This window comes from Heliangelus exortis, chromosome 1 (assembly GCF_036169615.1).
Source record: "Heliangelus exortis chromosome 1, bHelExo1.hap1, whole genome shotgun sequence".
Taxonomy (NCBI): domain Eukaryota; kingdom Metazoa; phylum Chordata; class Aves; order Apodiformes; family Trochilidae; genus Heliangelus; species Heliangelus exortis.
In genome coordinates this window covers 65,600,955-65,621,199 of record NC_092422.1, presented here as the reverse complement: position 1 = coordinate 65,621,199, position 20,245 = coordinate 65,600,955, and the positions used below count along the sequence as shown (strand labels likewise).

Below are 20,245 nucleotides of genomic sequence, written 5' to 3'. Positions count from 1 at the left end.
TGTGATACGTGACAAATTATCTTACAGCATGACTTATTTGAAGAATGAAGTATTGGTATTATCATAAATCTAGAAATGCTTTAACGCTGCATCTAATTCTGATCAGAAAGGTTTCTGACAGTTTTGATGGGACTACATGCTCCTAATTTTATTCCAAGCACTAAAAAGCTCAACTGCTACAATTTAGACAGACCTACTTCCGAATCTCAAAGTTTCTTTTTAGAAAGACAAGACTTTGGTTTTTAAACTTGGCAGTCCTTACTCCTGAATATTTCAGTATTTGTTAAGCATGGTCAGGTAAGCATTAGGAGGGAAACAACAGAGCCCAAGGATACTGCTGAAAATTCCTCCTACTACACCAGAATCAGGAGAAGCTTTCAGCCCTGCACCTTGCTGAGTGCTCACCTGAGGGTGTACAAGATCTTGCCATCGTTCCATATGCGGAGGAGCTGGTTGGGGGTGGTGATCCAGTGAGCCTCTGCTGTCTTGGAGTTACGGAATATCGTGTCTGGGATCCAGATCAAGCCAACCATGTTGCTGTTTAGAGTCAGTATCTTCATGGTGCTGTTGAAGCGAAGGCGACTATCTGTCCACGTCTGGGCAAAAAATATATCAATTTGATATTCCTGCAATGAAAACATGATACACAAATCAGTTCCACCTTTACCATTACTATTTGGGTTTTGTTAGGGTCTATCCAGATGTAGAGCGGTCAGGCCAATGGAGCTATGTTTTCTTTCTTTACTTCTTGAGAAATAAATGATTCCCCCTTTTAGCTGCTTCAGAAAGCAGGTCAAACATCTCACTTGCCTTGGTCTTGTGCCATAACCATATCTGCACTAGCACATTCTTTTCCATTCTCTCTGAACAGAGACTGCTAGAAGGTACAGTTTGCAAATTCTCCTTTGTTGTAGGGCAGACTGATAAAAGAGGTGTGAAAAAAGAACAGAAGCAACACACATAAGCTTGAGAATGGTAAATTCCCCTGATTATGGCAATGCCTTTTGTGGGGAGGCTGTATAAATTTACTAAGTTAATTGTTCTGTTTGTTACCAGTTGTGCAGCCATTGGTTTTCGAAACGGAAAGACATGTTTGTGCTGCCATACAGACAGCTCATGTAACCTAAAGGCAAAGAGCTGAGAGGTCACAAGCTTACTGCCCTGAATAGGCTAAAATCATAATTAACATGAATCTCACTCTTTCATTCACTCCATGCTTACTGCTGTAGGTAAGCAGCCATAGTAAGTATAAGTGCAAAAATTGAATTATATGTGGACAAATGGACAAAATTATACAGGTGAATGTACAAACATGCTGACTGCTGCATTTAATCCCTTATGGCAAAGAATGTGCAAAAATAGGATTTAAATTGTGAATTCCAGACACTGGAGGCTGGGAAATGTTTCCTTTTGTTATATTCCCCTTTCTCACAGGTTCTGTCTGTGAACCCTGTGGAAACAACCATCTGACCACATCATGAAAGGTCCTGTCAGTAGTGCAGGCCTGGCCACATCCATGACAGGGATGGTGTTTGCTGTTGTGACACAAAGCACATGCTCCACAACACAGGTGAATACAAGGGCTGGAATAATCCAGATGAAAACTTTTCCTTCGGTCCCGTGGTATATGCACTCTCGATATATCTGAACAAAGGAGAATTTAGGCTGTGTGGAAAGCCTGGTATGGCTTCACCTTTCACCACTCTGAACTTGATTTTATTGCGTTTTTCTTGACTATTCCTACATTTTAAAAGGGAAGGTGTAAAAAGAAATATTTATATAATAACAGTATTGGATGAAGTTTTTTATGTCTTTGCAGGTAGAAGAACTTGTAGTCTGAATTGAGGATTATATTTTTGCTAAGAGTCATCTGGTTTTCTTGTGTTATTACATTTTTTGCAAGCCAGCCTTCCAAAGCTGATGTTATAACACCAGGAAATCTAATTCACTGGCACTGTAGTCCTAGTGCAAAACATACTATGGGCCTCTCATCTCTGGATGGCAATGGATCAATATGTGCATAAGTGGTGCTAGCATGTATCCAAATACCAGCTAATAAGTCACCTTGGGAATTAAAGTCTAGCCACCAAAGGCATTAAAGACTATTTTTCTCCATAGCCAATCTCACTCCCAGTTTTCAATGTATTATTAGCTTTTTTTCTCAGAGAAGCTAACAGATTGGACTCTGAAGAGACTTTTCTTTCATCTTGGTGCATACAAAGTTGCACATCTCCACACACTTTAAGGATGCAATGTAATGCACACAGTGTACCTTTATTATTCAAAAAGGACACCCATAATTTACCAGGTTTAAGATGACAGAGTGTTGAACTTGTGTCATAGCAATCAACTCTGTATCACTGTAGTCCTTGAAAGTCCAGTGACAAGAGTTTGGCACATTCACCTTCTGTAGAGAGGAATATGCCAGACATGCCTATGGATTTCTCCAAATGCTGACTAGAGTTGTTTTTTTTAGATCACATATGAGATGAGAATCAGTATTTATGGAATCAAAGACCATTTGTATACAGCTGGCTAATGACAGTGCTGTCTTTTTACAGGACAAGATTTTGCATGATGTTCATATTTGAGATTAATTTATATGAATGCTTTATTTTTACTAAATTTAGAAGCAGCCATAGCTCCCTTCTAGTATATCATATTTATGTGATGATACGATTTTAGGATTCAAGATATTTAGGATCTCTACCTTGTCAAAGGAAACAAAGACCTTGAGCTCCATAGTACAGTGTCCAGAGAAGGTATTTAAGCTAGATCTAAGCAAAGGGGGTACCAGGAGTAGTAATGATGTATCATTGTGGCTTCCATCTAGGTAAAATAATCTGGCTGAGAAACAGATTACATTCTGTAATTCTGTAATTCTGTGATCTGGCCTAGAAGCCAGATCATGCTAGCACCACTGTCCTACTGCTATTTTTCATCTTCTTCGCTTATTACTGCAACTAGAACATGCCAGCAAAGATAATTACTCAAAATATCTCTGCAATGGACCACTGTAACTCCATTCACGTTAATAAAAACGTTTCAACTCAAATTAAATGGTGTATAGATCTTTTGAGTTATTCAGTTCTTAAAAAAAAGAATTTTTCTTTTTGTAAACTGAGGTCATAAAAATTAAAGCAACATTTGAAAAGGAAAAGTCAATCAAAGTTGTTTGAAATTAGTTGCATTAACTTTTTTCAGAATTTTACCTTATTTTTTTTTATATTTTAAAATATTTATATTGTTCAGTCAGAATGTAAAAAACACAAAACAATTTACCCCTGTAAAAATAAATGCACATTTCCATTTCAATTCTGAAATGTGTTTTCATCCTTTTCTATTCTCTCCATTAATCCTTTTCAGGAGTGAATGTTAGATCAGTACGTCCTTCATGTTACCTTGGGAGCTGCTTCAGTCTTTAACCAAGCAGATAGTGGGTTATGATATTCATATATTCACTCGACTCGGAAGGGACAGAGGTCACTTTTGAAACTGGCACTCATCCTCACTTCTAATCCTGTGCAGACTTCAGGAAAATAACATTTATCTTGACTGACAACAGATACTCAGTTCCCAGTGAAGTCAACAGGTTCCCTACACTGCTCTGCACAAAGCTGGTACAGTGATCTCCAGCACACAGCATCCAACAAGAAACTGCCAGGTTTCTATGTTGGCCTCATATACAAGTCAATATAACATAATAGAAGATAGGAATGCTTTTCATTTGCCAGGTAATGCCTGCTATTTTTATGAAAATGAAATGGTTGTACTTAAAGAATTCAGGCAGGACATCAGGTTTCAGTGAAATGGTGGCTCAAATGAAGCAACATCCTACAAATCTAGCATTAGTCTTTATCTTCTGTTCTACCACCGCAGCAGAAATGTTATTATATCCCTCTGAGTCTTTCTTTTTATTGCTTGGCAGTGACCATAGACTACTATAATGAACACAGAAAGAAGGAAAAAAAAAGGAAAATTGTCAATAAAATATCTTCTCAGCAGCAGAAAGGTGAAATTACGTTCCCCATGAAATAACACCAAGGTCATGTACAGCAAACTGTCCAGTCCGTAAATTTTTTTGTGACACAGGCACCTGATTTGCCATGCTACCAAAGAAAGCTCAAGATTTTTCCTATTTATACCACTTATTCACAGTGTGCCTTGATGCATTAACTGAAGCTACTTTCCAGAGCATACACACTTCCAAAAAGACATTTTCCTTGAGAAGTAAGAACCAACCCTAAGGGGAAAAATAGGTCTACATGCTAACATGTAGGGAATTTCTAGGAAAATCTTATGTCCTCTAGTACATCACATATTTCTGAAATAACATGAAATTTCTCTGGTGCAAAATTTAGGTATAAATTTGAGGGGATTGACAGAAGAATAATCTATTATCAATTTTAATAGATTTAGTTATGCTTGGCTTAAAAGTAAATTCATAAAGCATGTTACATGTTAAATTCCTCACACCTAAAAATTTGATTAAAATGGTGCTTGAGGGTTGCTTCAGGAGCTCTTGAGGATTCCAGAATCTGTCCAACTCTGATTACATAAGGATTTTTTTTTAACATTTTTTTACAATAAAATAGACAATATAAATAAAATAAACAACAGAAAAATTTGAAAGAGCAAGAAAAAGAAACTAGAATCTGAGAATGTTTTCCAGTTAAAGACTCCTGACATATCCAGTGCTCAGCTGAATCTCTAACTACATAACATCAGTCCTTTTAAGAAATTTTAAATTAACAAGTTTTACTGTTTCTGGAAAGACCAATATTTTTCAGACTAATAAAGCCATATTTCTGTCAGCTAATATTTAACCTCTGAGGGAAACGTATGTGTTCTCTTTTTTCCTGTGATGATGATTAGCTCATGATCAAAGAATTTCTCATCAGGTTTTTTCTGCATCTTACCCTTAAATGAATGCCTTACTCAATATATTTTCCCAAGTAAAAAGCCAATTTGTACTACTTGCAAGAAACACTCACTACATTCTCAAAATAATAAGAAATATTCTGTCACTGAAAGCCTCTCTATCATTTCCAGAAAGGCTACCTTTGAAAATGGAGTATTAAAGTAAGTGCTTGACAACTTCCATTAAACTTCCAAAACTAACTTCTGAAGCCAAAAATACAGATTCTGGTCCTTTTCTCACAGTATGCATGTACTTGTCCCATAGAGAAAGTTTTTTCTCATTCAAACTTTTTAAGTTCCCTTTAAATCTGAAACTTTTGTGGAGAAAAATGAATGAGAAAAAAGGACTGCTTTTTGGTTTGCTTTGCTTTTTTTTGCTTTTTTTTTCCTAAATCAAATGAGAATTTAGCTAGGTGGTGTTTTTCTGGTTTGTGGTTTTGTACAGAGCAATAAACTAGAGACAACATAGATTTGTGGATACAGGGACATAACTCAGACTTAGCAACACCATTAGCTTCAATTAACTGTACAAAGTCAGGTTTCAACTACTTGATTTTAGCATATTTTTTTCACATTTTCAAATATTCCTAAGATGGTTTCATTAGTGCCTTGAACATAATCAAGCCAGCAGTGAAATATTTGCCATTCAGCCGTGTACAAATGATTAATGATAGGAAACACCTTGAAAGTGCCATGGCTTGAGGCATCTGTAGCCACAGAGAAAAATATATGCTTTTCCACCAAGTCTTTCATTGTTTTCGCAGTCAAAAAAAGGAGCTAACAAGCTGTTGGCAATACATGAAGCTTTTCTCCTTCCATGATGTATCATTGTAGCTGTGGGTTAATCCTGGAAAATACAATTTAATTGGCTGTCACAGTTGGGTGATCTATTTGAATGACTGTGGATAATAGCATGGTACGGCTTTGTTGCTTTGGCTGCAACCTTTCTGCAGTTTCACATTTCCTCACAACAACAGTAGCAACAACAATGGGAAGCATCTCATCCTTGGAAAAAAAAAATTAAAGAATTTCTTGCATGACACTTTTCAGGTTCTTCCTACCATCTACCAGACAATACACCATCAACTCAATACTCCATTTTTCTACATTGTAGAAAGCCTTGAGCAACAATTGCTATCTTTTCTGATCGATTCAGGATTATTTCTCAAGCTCTTCCGAAATGTTAATTTATTTTCACAGTAGAGTCTATATCCTGATTGATGAGGGAGTGAGATTGTCTTTGATTTAATTTACTACTGAGATTTTTATGTGGCTTGTATTCGGTCAACTAAAAATCACAGAATCACAGAACTGCCACGGTTGGAAAAGACTTCTAAGATCACTGGGTCCAACCGTAAACATCCTCCCACAATAAAATAATAAAATATATTTATCAATATCTGCATCACCATGAACACTAGAGCAGGTCTTGAAGTGCCTCACCCCAAGGATGGTAACTCCACCACCTCCCTGGGCAGCCTGTTCCAGCACCTGACTACTTTTTCAATAAAGAAATTCTTCCTAGCACCTAGCCTAAACCTCTACTGATGCAACTTCAGACCATTTTCCTTCAGTCTTATCATTATTTACTTGAGAGAAGAGGCCAGCACCCACCTTCCTACAGCCTCCTTTCACGTAGCTACAGAGAGCTATAAGGTCTCCTCTCAGCCTCCTCTTTTTCAAACTAAACAATACCAATTCCTTCAGCTTCTCCTCACAGGACTTGTTCTCCAGACCCCTCACCAGCTTGGCTGCCCTTCTCTGAACACACTCCAGCAGCTCAGTGTCTTTCTTGTAGTGAGGGGCCCAGAGCTGAGCACAGTACTCAGTGTGCAGCCTCACAAGTGTCAAATACAGGGGCACTATCACTTCTCTTGCTGGCCACACTATTGCTGATAAAAGCCAGGATGTTGGCCTTCGTGGCCACCTGGGCACACTGCTGGCTCATATTTAGCCAGCTGGCAACCAGTACCACCAGGTCCTTTTCTGCCTGGCAGCTTTCCAAGTCACTACTCCCCCAGCCTATAGCACTGAATGGGGTTGTTGTGACCAAAGTGCAGGACCTTGCATTTGGCCTTATTAAACCTCGTATTTTTTGCCTTGGTCCACTTATCCAGGATTGGATCAGCACCTAATTAAAAGAAGAAATAAAATAAAATAATACATAAAATAATATAAAATAAAATACCTAAATAATTAGAGTCCAATTTAGTTTATAATCATAACCTAAGAGTGATCATAACTGTCATCCACACCCCTTGCAAATCATCCCAACATTCCACAAACACTGTTCCAATAATCTTGAAACAAGTTTAATAAACTGAGTAAGGAATAAAATCTCCTTTAGCTACCAAAAGGCTTGACTTTTCCAAGGTGAGCAATCCTGTCCATAAGTCTGACACTCTCATGGAAGTATTCAATTTCCCTTTTATATTTTCGTACAAACCAATCATTACCACATAAGCTTAAAAAAAATAAGAATGGCAGAATCCTGTACACGCACATAGTGTCACAAAAATGTTAAGCATCATGGTTTAACATTAGGACATGGGATAGGGCTGTTACATGAAACAGGAGAGAAATGGAAGCAGGGTGGGAACCTCCTGCTTTCTGCAGTCAGCCAAAGTCCACTGGTGGACATGCCCAGAAAAGTCTTTTCCTAATGCCCTTGTCATTCTCAGATTAAAAGTACAAAGAGAAGCCTTTGAGATACTGTGTTTTAATAGGAAAGGTCCAAAACATTAAAGTAACAGCAGTGATGTTGTTTTATTTATTCTGCAATTTGGTGCACTAGAAGAACATTGAGAGTGTAATCTTTTCAGAGTTTGAAGTTCATATTCAATAAGAGAATATTTTTTCCAGACCAGGTTGCTGCTGAAAGGAAAGTTTAATCAACAACTGAATTGCCAAAGATTACCCTTCAAAAGGCAATTCAGCAGCCCCTTTAGTTGTGTTACAAAGCAGTGAAAGAAAAATGCTCCCTAAAATATGGGATGAGTGGTTGGTTCCCTCTTCCTGAATCAGAACATGCTTCATATTAAAGCAGAGAGATCAATTCTGAGGAGTACAGCACCTTTAGCTTTCCTGATTTGGGGTATTTTACTCTGGGTAAATGGGCTAGAAGGAGGAGAAAATTTTCCTTTATTTAGGTGGAACATCTTTTGAACGGGCTTTTCATCATTTGAAGAGGTACAGGCCATGCTCAGGGCTAGTTTTGATCTCAGTGGAAACAAATAATCCCACAGCAATTGCTGCATGATGTCTGCTATTTGTTCCCAGAATGCATGGTGTATAGATCATTAAAAGCCATGACAGACAGCAATTCCAGGAGAACTCTGGAATGTTCTTAGCGTTACTCCTTGACAGATGTTGCTTCATTTGGCACCATATGTGCCATTTACATTCTTGTTTCAAAAGTGATAAAAATATCTCTGGTATCTGTGGGAAGGAACTGAAAGTAGTGAAATAGTCTACCATTTTCCACTGATGCCATTTTGAATCCGTACATACTCTCATTTTGTGGAAAGAATGCAGAAACAAAAAAATGAACACTTCCTCCCTTTCAAGCTTTTTTCTTCAGATAAATCTGAATTTATCTTACCCAGCAGCACTGAGGCTGTACCTTCAAAAGACCCCCCAAATAAACAGGAAAAACAATACCTGGAATTATCAGTTTTACAATGGTATTAAAATGCTTTGAAAACTTTCCAAAGTGTTTTATATCTAGAAATACTTTGAGTAGCTTGCTCTTTTGTAAGAATTTGCTTTAATACTTTCCTAAAGTTACAAGCATGATGGCTACATGGAGAAAATACAATGAAAGAAACACAGTCAAAACTGAGATTGTCACCATGGATATAAAGGAAGCAGTCACAATTATCTCCATAGATGAACACTCTGACTCAAAAAAAAAAAAAAAAAAAAACCCTTCTCATCAGTGCCTCAGCAGGAATCTCAGAGTAGGAAGGTGGAAGCCTGCCTTTTTTACTATAACATTGCCCTCTGTCTGCTTTAGGACATTATTTCACTGATTTCTTTCTATTACTGATAGTGAAAGATAGTTAACCTCACAAATAAAGACAGATAAACATGTATCTGTCTCACTGTGCCTACTTTGGCTCCTTGGAAGCTGGCTCTAGTCCTGCTATATTCCAAATAACTTATTGACTAAAATAAGAGCCGAAGATGTTTGTCTTGGCCCATCCCCAGAGATGCCTTCATGTTTCCTCCTCACTCCACACTGATGGATTATCTCCTCTGCTTTGATTGACCATTCCACAATCAGAAACACAGCATTATATTAGAACAAATGCAGCCCACTTTAAACAACCAGCTGTTGATCTATTCTCTTCCCTTCCATTTTTGGGCTCTCCTGTTGGCTTCTGGTCACTGTTATCTGGTGGGGGATGCAAGGCCAACCAGAATAGTCCTCCTAATGACACTGGTGCTGCCAGAAACAAAGTTGTTGGGATTTACAGAGTGCCTGACCTGTAATTTAAGGTTTCACTAAAACAGCAGTCAGATTGGGTTTTATTTGAGAGACAGAGAGAGAGAGAAAAAGAGAGATTCCAGATGCATAATTTGGTATGGTAAGAAACCAGAACTGTTAAATTTTGATTCAGTTAGTAAAGAAATAATAATGAATAATCACTGAATAGAAGAAACAAAGAAGTATGTGAACATTTGTTAATCGCTGTACTTAATGTATTAAAGTATACTATTAAAATCTCATAAGAATACTTGATAACTGAAAAAATATAAAAGAAATTACGAAGAAACTCAATGGTTTTAACGCATTACAACAAAAGATGAATCAATGTAAACATAGTTCTTGAGGCATTAGTTTATTCAAAGCAGAAGCTAAACTTCCCTGTTCTCAAAAATAAATACAGTCTCAGAGACTGCACACAGTAAGACTTCATGTGTATAATCTCTGTAAAAAAGAGATTATTTAATGATGGAAAGAGGGCCTTTTGGCCAAAGAAGTGATAGAACATTTTGAAACATCTTTTAGTCCATTGGCAAGCAGACATTACCATGCTATTGTTATGTGTGCAACACAAGAACAGAAAAAGACACCTATCTTGGGCTGAAGGATGAAGTACAGTGAGGGTCTCATGCAGTATCAAGGAGTGAAAGGAAAGATGGTAAGGAGCATTTTGTAGAGAGGAAGGTGGCAAAATCAGGTGGGTGCAAGTCCTTTTCCAAATGTTCCCCTACAGCATTTCTTCCAGGTATCTCCTGAGGATATATTCTAAGAACCCATGTACCACTCTACTAGAGTATCCAAGCATCCTAGAAATTTGCTGTCTGATCCAACATTCTGGTTGGGAAGAAAAAGTGTTATAACCTTTTTTTCTTTCTTGGAAGCTGACATATTGAGGGAATTGGTATCTTCTACAGGGCTGTGCAGGAAAGCTACAGCTCACTGGGGATTTAAACCCCAATCTTTCAAACCCTCTCCCAATTCAAACCATCCTGCCACCCATCAGTGCAAATTTTCAAAGATCAAAATAAATAAATAAATAAAATTCTGCATTTGTCATGCTTTTTCTCAAAAGAAGCATTAACTCAGTGATTGCATCCCCCCAGCTGAATTGAAGGAGACTGCAAACATAACTCAAGCACCACACACCCAGTCATTCACATTGCTTCATTGCCAGTTGCCTTCCTTACACTGTTTCTCCCAAAGTAAATCTGCCACAGACACAGCTAAAACTAAGAAATATAGACATTCACCGGTTGGTGCCACTCAATCTTGAGGACAAGTATTGGTCCCTGGACATCTGGGATTTAGCAGAATACACAAACCCAGGTCACAGAGTCTAAATTCATTATAACACAAATAGGATCCAAAAGGAAAGTTTAAAGTGCTGCATGACAGAAATCAAGTAATTAAGTGAAGCAACAGTGAGTAATAAGGGAGCTATATCCTGTATCCACAGGATGTGAATAGGTGTTACTGTCATTAAACAAAACAATGCACAAAAAAAAAACCCCAACTGTGCACAAAGTAGTAGAAAAGGCTCATTTGTAAAAGTTCTCATTTGCATTTCACTCAAATGCAAATGTTTAACCTCTAAAGTTGAGAACAAGACTGTTTTACCACATAAGCATAGAGAGACATTCTGTACTAAGTGTCACAGCCATGCTCAAGCTTTTCTTACTCTTGGTCTCCTGAGGCCCTGGGGCAGCCCTGCACTGCCCTCAGCTGCTGGCTCAGGCAAAACCAGACCCCTCTCTACTTCTGCACTTCTGGAAGCATGCTTCAATGGGAGGCTGAGACTTCATAGTCAAAATACGTAGACCCTAAGACTGTGCTGGATGCCTTCAGCAAGCTCAGTCTAGGCTTCCTACATATCCAAGCTGAAGACCCTGTGGTTCACAGATTAGCTCTTCAGAGAAAAAAAACCATGCACAGGGACATTTCATTAGGGAGCGCCGTTCTTTCCTCAGTTTCTTCACCTCTTGGGTGAAGGTGCATTACTTTGATCTGGTTTTCTGGGTGGTTCTAAGGTAATCCATAGGCTCTACTCATCCAGGTTATGCTTCCTACCAACCTTTCTTGTGTGGCAGTTTGACACTCAAAATAGCTGTCTCCCTTTAAAACATTGTTTTCAAGCCAAAGTTGATAGAATTCCAGCTCTCCCTGGATTTCTAACCATTAGTTTTTTATATGAGACTCATGCTAAATCACCTATCAACACTGGCAATTCTTCACTGTCCCTAGTCTGAGGAAAAAGTGACACCAGGTGAAATAGCAGATGGCTGATTGCCATTCACTGGGCCATTCACTGATAGCAATTTCAGGAGCTCAGGCTGTTCCAATCAGTTTTATATGAGCACATTCCTCTTAATCTCACAAAGTCCATTACTGTCCAGTTGGGGAAATTCAAAAGGAACCTAGCGGAATTCTTCAATACTTGATATCATTAGAAAAAATAAAATGAAAAAAAAAAAAACTTAAATGGGAAATTTTAAGATCTGTCTTGCAGAGCTCTCATTAAGAAAAATGTAATATAGTGATGTAGTGATGTGTAAGACAAACTCACTCCCTAGCACAGTTTAAACTCAGTCTCTAACTCAGCATCTCTTCTAGTACTGGAGGTTCAATAACCGATACTGAAATATATATATTTTTACAGTATATTAGAAAGAATAAAAAGTAATTCTGCTACTACTTGTGAGCAGGTTATGCTGTCACCAATCAAAAGAGATGAAAATGGTTGTAGCTTGTGTGGGAAAAATACTTTATCTCCAGTGCAGTTTCACTTCCTAACTAGAAATGAAATAGGCAATATATGTAGGTGATAACACAGGCACTCCTGGTATGTTGTGCCTAAATCCCTCAGCACCAAGCAGGTAATTAGAAGTAAGGCCAGCTGCATCTCCAAGGCAAGGTGCTTCATCTGTTGCCATGCCAACACTTCCACCTCTGCTTCTCCCCACCTCTGGCCCCCTCCTTGCTGCTGCAGTAACCAGTTGACATCAATCCCCCTTCTCCCAGCCCTGCATCCCCCCCATGGCACACAGAGCATCTAGGATACCTATCCATCTTTTGGGTACTGGCTCAGGGCACCATGCAGCTGGAAATTAAATGAGGGAGATATAGGAAATGCACTGGTTTCCCTCAGAGAGAAGAGGATGTAGAGGTGGTGTTTGTTGTGTTTAGAGACATTTATGCAGGAAAATGCTAGAGGGAACAGTCAAGGGGTCATCATAATGCTTGTATGTGGCTTTCTGTGATACACAGACTGATCCTTTGCCAAGCAGTGACAGTCAGCAATAATTATCTATAGAGCAATCTTTTTGCCAGTATTTTTTTTCTTTATTTAATGACAGAAGAGAAACAATAATATTGACCCAGCCACATTTCTCTAACTCAATGTACTTTGGTTTATTCAGTCTGCACTTCTTTCATTTCTGAAACCTCTTCTTAAATTGGTAGAGGTTTTACTTTTATATCTATTTTATTTTTCTCTTTCCCAATCTCTCTAAGAGGAAGATGAAAATAAATGTTTTGCTCAGGATCTTTACTGTATTTCTTTCTGAATCATGCTACACATTCTCTAGCTTTGAACCTTTTCCACTCCAAAGAATTTGAACTTGTGAGCTTTCCAACTCAAGTTTTCTCAGCTTTCCTTAACCACTTTAAACCTTCCCAGATTATTAAAGCTCCTTTCATCAGAAGAATAGGACAAAACTTTCATGGTCTATTACATTGCTGAACAGTAAGTATCAGACAAATGGAAGCCCAGGAAGAAAACACATGTAAGTCCAGGCTAACCTGTTTCCATTTTTACTTGCTATCAAAACACATTCACACTGTTTTCTTCACTTGAGCACCTCCAAAGTTGGTGCTGTTGTAGCAGGATAGAAAAATTCATCTCTAATTCGACAACAACTTATGCCAAGACAGGAAAAGAGAGATCTCTTTTCTATGGCAATTTTCTATTTCACTCTTATTCTCTATATTTCATAATGCCCAGCTGTGAAATTTTGCTTTAAAAGTGTTTCATGAAACAATTCATAATATGCAGTTCAATTGCCTATGAAAGGGAAAAGTTATGCTAGCAGTTTCAATCCTAAAAGCTAGTCCATTGTGAGAGACATGAAAGAAGTGGACATGCTTTTTGCTAATGCAACCCTGCGTGATTCCTTACTTTTTAATTTCCTACTAAGACAGTAAGAATGAAAACAAAGGACCCAAAATACAAATTGTTCTATGCAGATTCTTCTGATTCTTAAAAATGTAGAATGAAAGCCATAAGAAAGGTTCAAATTGTTCTGGAGGCAATCATTGCATGAGAAATGTCCTAAGAAATGTGAGAATTTTTGAAAGCCCCATTGAACAACTGAATTTTTAATTATGCATTTTTTTTAAAGAAACCGTCACTTCTAGCTGATAAATACATACATATAAGTCAGCTGTCATCAGAGTGAACAAAGCTTAGGAGCAATCCTACTGCAATTTACCTCTTTCTCTAAACACATAAAGAACACTCACCAGAGTTGCAAAATGGCCACTTGCTGCAACTTCACATCTTTGAATTTAGTGACCTTCATAATTAAAGTGGCATTCACAGTCTGGGAGAAATGAGTGATAAAATATTAAACCAAAGAGTTTACTCATTGGAACCTTCATTTGAGGCTCTTTTTATCTTGTTCTTATTACAATACACAGATTTACGAGTGCTGCAGAGATGAATGAGACTGAGCAATCACAACAGCAAACGTGGGTGCTGTTCTACCTGATGTTATTTTCTTTGATAATAAGCCAAGACTGACTACTCTGGAAGTGAGAAAAAACCTTGAAGTTGTACAAATGGAAAAAAACCCCAAACCTTCCAGGTGAAAAACTCTGGACAGTTTCCTGTTCTATACTAGCTGACACAGCTTAAATTAAAGACTGATCGTAATTGTGATCATGATTAAAGACTAAATGTACAATAGATGGCCTTTTCCAAAGCATGACAACTATTATTGAGGGAAGGGTCAGCAAAGGCAGGTGGACATTTGTCAAACCCTTTCTATATCCAGATGATAATTTCAATAGTTCCAGGAAGTTCAGGAGAACAGCTCAGGAAAGCTCTGACCAAATTTGCTGAGGTGCTTCATGCTTGAAGATATGGAGCAAAGTTATCCAAGTCCTTGTTGTCTGAGGTGACAGGTGTGTCACCTCAGGTGTGCCTGAGGTGATGACAGCTGAACTGACAGACTTAGCCAAAGGGGTTTGCTGAGCTCCCACATCTTGTCCAAAGGAGGGCAACCAAGCTGGTGAAGGGACTCGAACACAGATCCTATGAGGAGAGGCTGAGGGAGCTGGGGCTGTTCAGCCTGGAGAAGAGGAGGCTCAGGGGAGACCTCATTGCTCTCTACAACTCCCTGAAAGGAGGATGGAGCCAGGCGGGGGTTGGTCTCTTTTCCCAGGCAATTCTCAATAAGACAAGAGGGCAGGGTCTTAAATTGTGCCGGGCGAAGTTCAGATTGGACATTAGAAAGAATTTTTTCACGGAAAGGGTGATCAGACATTGGAACGGGCTGCCTGGGGAGGTGGTGGACTCTTCGTCCCTGGAGACATTTAAAAAGCGACTCGATATGGCACTCAGTGCCATAGTCTAGTGACTGTGGCAGTAGTTGTTCAAGGGTTGGACTCGATGATCTCTGACGTCCCTTCCAACCCAGCCTATTCTATGATTCTATGATCTTGGAAAAAGATGTTTTTGGGTGCAGGCTGAGGGAGAATAAAGTTCTAGGTGGCAGCATATTTCACCCCTTCTGCTGAAGATGTGTTAGTGTGTCTCCAGGAAGAGAAGTTTCACAGAGCCAGGAATACAAGACAAAAATTTGATTTGTCTGCTATCTACCCCTGCTGGCAAAGTTAGCTGAAGAGTGGGAGACAAGCAAGAGTTTATGTACCTCACACTAGAGAATCCACTAGCTGGAAAATAAAAATAACCCTCTAAATTACTATTCTTCTATCTTAGTTCTCCAATCCTTTCTAAGAAATCACCTTCTAGCCCTGACTTGCAGTTTCCCAGAGGCTTTTAGGAATACGCAGCACTCAGTGATTCCAAGCACAACCTTAATATTTGTTAATTTAGATGCCCCAGAACTCAGAACAGTACCCATAATAAATACTGAAATGGGGATGAATCTCAGAACTTTGGTGGTGTTTGAGTGGGCTGGAAGGCAGTCAAACATATGGATTATGTTCCCAGAGACAGATGATGAATGCTTTGACCTGGGATAAATGCCACAGCTCCTAAGACCTCTAATTTCAATTTGACAAGAATTGCAATAGGTCAGGCAGAGTAGGGAAAAAAGGGCACATTGACACCACACCTTGAAAGTTTCCATGATATTTTAGAAATTTTAGAAATTTATTTCTCATAATAAAGACTGGAAAAAAAATCAAGCCAATTGAGTAAAATTTGGTATTTGGTACAGCTCAGTCATATTTTTACCAAAAACAAACAAAAACAAAACAAAAAACCCCACACAAAAATGAACAAACAAACAAAAAAACAACACCAAAATAAAGGAAAAATAAGACATAAGGGCACAAAGCTGGAGTGACATTAAAATATATTTATGTGGGTGAGAATTCTGAAGTAGATCAAAAGGTAATATAATCAAATGGCAAATGGCCTAAGCTGCTCATGATGAATGGCAAGCAAATTGAAGTAAATGATCAAAGTGTAACACCTTCTGTCATGGATGGCATCTATGTTAGAAGTATATTAATAACCTGAAGCATGATCTCCATTTCTATCAGACACCCAAATATTAAATCTATTAATCACTAGCAACCCCTGCTCCTGCCAGAAATATTTTCATATGCACACCCAAGTGACTTGCATTCCACATGATGATGGATAAGGAAGGGTTATAATGAACATTAGGACTGCATAGACAGCTCAGCATAAGTGTGTTCTAAATTATATCCCCAAAATTATAATGCTAAACTGCCAAAATCTGGAATTTAAACAAGGTTCAATTTTGATTAATTCACTAGGAAATACAGTTCTAATATGTGATTAAGAGGTTCTATATCAAAATAAGTGTATTTCAGTCTATTGCAGATGAGGTTCTCAATGTCACCAGACATTATGGATGCTGACTTGCCCCATTATAGAAATCTGTTTCAGTATATACACCAAAAGCAGCACCAATATCAAGTAATTGACTCAGACTGACTTCATAATTATTGTTTTTCTTTCAGTCAAAAAAAGTACAGCAGTTTCTGAGTGTGAGGTTACAATAGAAAGATGTTATTTTGCTGTATATAAAAATTTGCTTTATATAAAAATAAAAAAATTGCAAACTCTTGAGAGAAGATCTTGCAACTTGGATCAAGAGCACAAAAGTTGAAAGAAGGGTGGCTTTGTCCTAGAAAACACACCTTTATCTATGCTGAAAATCTGTCCAAAATATGACTACAAGAAAATAAAGCAACAAAGCCAAATCAGTCTGTATGTTCTTGGTAGACATTTTATACATCCTTGCGGCTAAATTTCCCAAAGAATCTGTCTAAAATAGAACATTTTCTCTGCTGGCCGCAAACAGGACTTGATGTGTAATCATTGCTCTGAAGTGCTGAGGCCTTAGCTAAAGAGCAAAAAAATCAAGTATTTCTGGCCTGCATGTTCTTTTATTCCATGCACTGTGGGTGGAGGGCAGTTCTTCCAGCTTACACATTACCAGAACCCAGCAAAACATCCAACCATGTGGAAAAGAAGATGGGGAGAAGAGTTTGACTACAGGAATGTCCATTAGGTTTTGAGTTACATAGTTTCACTGTGATCACTGCTTAAGACCAGGTGTTTCAGAGGATATTCATTCTTTGCTATTTATATTGGAACCTGGCATGGAGAAATCATTGTGATAATACATTGAGGTATTCCAAATTATATGTATATTGCCATATTGTTGCAGGTAAATACTTCTGCAGCAATAAACTGGTAAATCAAGCTGTGTAAAATATTGACTGTTAAGCACGTGGTTTTGACAGATGATAGAAAATGAAGGATATAGAGGATAAAAGGCTTTTGACAAAAATTGTAACAGTTTTGGATTTAGAGAGACACAAACTTCTACCAGAAAAATACAGGTAAATTCCTTGGCTTTTACCAAAATAACAATAACTGCAGACATTTTTAAAACATTCTTCCTTTGGCAAAACCTCTGGAGACTTCATTATTTTGGTAAAAATTGAATCAATGGCACTATATGCATAAATACCCCAGGTTCACTCAGATTGCCTTCATCTGTTTCTTCCTGTTCTGATTTTTTAAGCGAAACATTATTTTTATTTTTCTAACTGATGTTCATAAAGCATAGTGGACAGAATTTGAGATAGACATTTAAAATTTTCATTACACATTCAATTCAGAAATCTAAATTGAATCTCTTGTGCTCATTTCCTATTTTTATCAGGGTATTTCTGCATTCTATAAATTCACTGGGTATATCAATATTCTGTCTCTGGACTACTGCAAAACATGCTACATAGTTTCTAAATCTGCTTAAAATTTTTGATCCTCAACTCCTCAAACAGTAGTGCTGTTCTGCTTGGTCTTTTACATTACATGAACAATTTTTTCTTCTAACTGCTTTTAGATATTTTTTTAGATCACCACAGGCTAAATAGGAACTAGCAAAAATGTAATATTTATTTCAAGACTGCACTCCAGCCTTGGCTATCACTAGACATCTTCCCATTTAATTTATCAGTTGAAGACAAAACAGTCAGCATGTCATTTTACACTAGCACAGAACCTGAATGTGTATTATTGATGGTTGCACCTCTATGCTAGAATCCAGCTCTTGCTCAATGAAAAGCAAGAGTATTGTTTTAGGGGTTTGCCCACCAAGAGGGTCAGCATATCTTCAGCCCCCACTGGATTCTGGGGGTGCACAGTGCCCTTGGATGCTCTCTAAGTCTGCAAAAACTCAGCCTGTGTATTGCTCATGAAATGGTGCAGATTGGTGTTCAGTACCTGCTGCAGCCAGGGTAAAGCAGCTGCAGGCCAGGAGCAAGAGGCTGGCAGAAGAGCAGGACCCACAGGTGTGGAGGAAGCTGGGAGATGTGATTGCAGCACCTCTCTGGGTAATCACTGATCAGTCAGGGCAATTTAGAGGAGTGCTCAGAGACTGAAGGAGAGTAAATGTCCTCCTATGGAGTAGTCCATATGGATTCACCAAGTCATACTTGACCAGCTTGATAAACGTGACAATGACATGTCTGACCTGGTGGGTGAGGGAGAGCAGTGATATCTGCAGTCAGGCCTTTGACACTGTCTCCCATAAAATAGAGATAAGAGATAAGCTCTGGGTGGACAGCAAAGTGGATTGAAAACTGGCTGAATGGCTCAGCCCACAGGGTGTTGACCAGTGGCACCAAGTTGCCTCTTAACAAGAAGCAAGAATTTACAATACAATACCTACGCCTCCTTACTCATTTTTGTCCAGCCTTTTTGGTCATTTCTTGATTTTTAGGTAAGATTTGTGTCTTTAAACTTTTGCAACAACTACCACTACGTTCCACTATGAAGATATGAAGACCACTATGAAGAAAGCTGTTCTTTCATTTGTTATTGTCCCAGACCCCTAAAGGTTAAAAAGAATTTCAGAGTGCTGTATTTCTCAATGTCTGTACAAAACAAAGGCAGGATCACATTTCATTTTGTTTAACAGCCACCAGACTCTGAACAACACTGCCTGTGCATCATGATAATTGATTCAGTCTCTCTTAAATGAGATCTTAGAAAAGGTATCTGTCACTCTCAAACTAATTAATTTTATTAAGACCATAGTTAAACAGTAATATCAGTTTAAAACAGCTTATTTGTATTATGGCTCTTAAAAAAAAAAAAAAAAAAAAAGAAAAAGAAAAAGAAAAAGAAAAACAAACAACCCCCCCCAAAAAATCAAGCAAAAAAACCTCACCAAAAGACCCCAAACCAACCAACCAACCAACCAAAAAAAAAAAAAACCCAAACAGAAAACCTCAATAAACCCATAAACAAAAAACCAAACAATACATCTCAAGTGGAACAGCATCCTATTCATGCTCAGTGTGACTTTTTTTTGGGGGGGGGACAGACAAGTGATACAACCACATAAACTTTGGGAAATGCATCATGTGTTGGAATACTATTATTTATGCTCTCTATGTAGCTAACAATAATTTAAAATGTCAGTCCTGAAATGGCAGTAGAGATGAGAGAGGAAGGCTAAGTGTTTTGGTTTTCAACATGTACTGTATGGATTTTTGATGCAACAAGTGAAATAATTCCAAAGTACTGTGTGACATTTTCTGACATTATGCTCTTCATATCAATCAGTGCATTTGGAAAAAAATTAATTGTTATGGTAGGCCTTAAATAACTATTTAAAGTACAAAATAGCTCAGAATCAAAGCTTTTCTTAGTTATTGAAGAGTCAATTACAAATTGACTAACACTGCAAAAAAATTGCCACATTCTTAAAAGCGGTGCCTTTGTCTGCATTTACAAGGACAGTGTTACCTCTGAAGCAGTTTATGTCTGGTGCATTTTCTTGATGTCACATCTTAGGTTTACTCCAAGCATTCACCTCAGTGCCACCAATTAGAACTGCTCTGCTGCAGAACTGCCAGCTCAGACAAAAATTTTGTTATCGGACTGATCAATTAATTATATGAAAAGGTGCTTATCCTGCAAAAGGCAGCCTCCAGAAGGCCCTTCCAATCTATCACTTATGGGTCCTCTGTGGATTAACAGAAGGGCAGAGATGTTGTAATGGACCTCTTTAGAATGACTTGAGAAAACGGTATAACAAA

General features: G+C 38.1%; 1 protein-coding gene across 1 annotated transcript in view; it reads right to left on the bottom strand.

Moving 5' to 3' along the window:
• GABRG3 (gamma-aminobutyric acid type A receptor subunit gamma3) overlaps positions 1 to 20,245 on the bottom strand; it is a 307,408-nt gene that overhangs the window by 144,779 nt on the left and 142,384 nt on the right. The window contains exon 4 of the mRNA XM_071746540.1: positions 406 to 626. Coding sequence (XP_071602641.1) covers positions 406 to 626 — 221 coding nt within the window. The remainder of the gene's footprint in view (positions 1 to 405; positions 627 to 20,245) is intronic.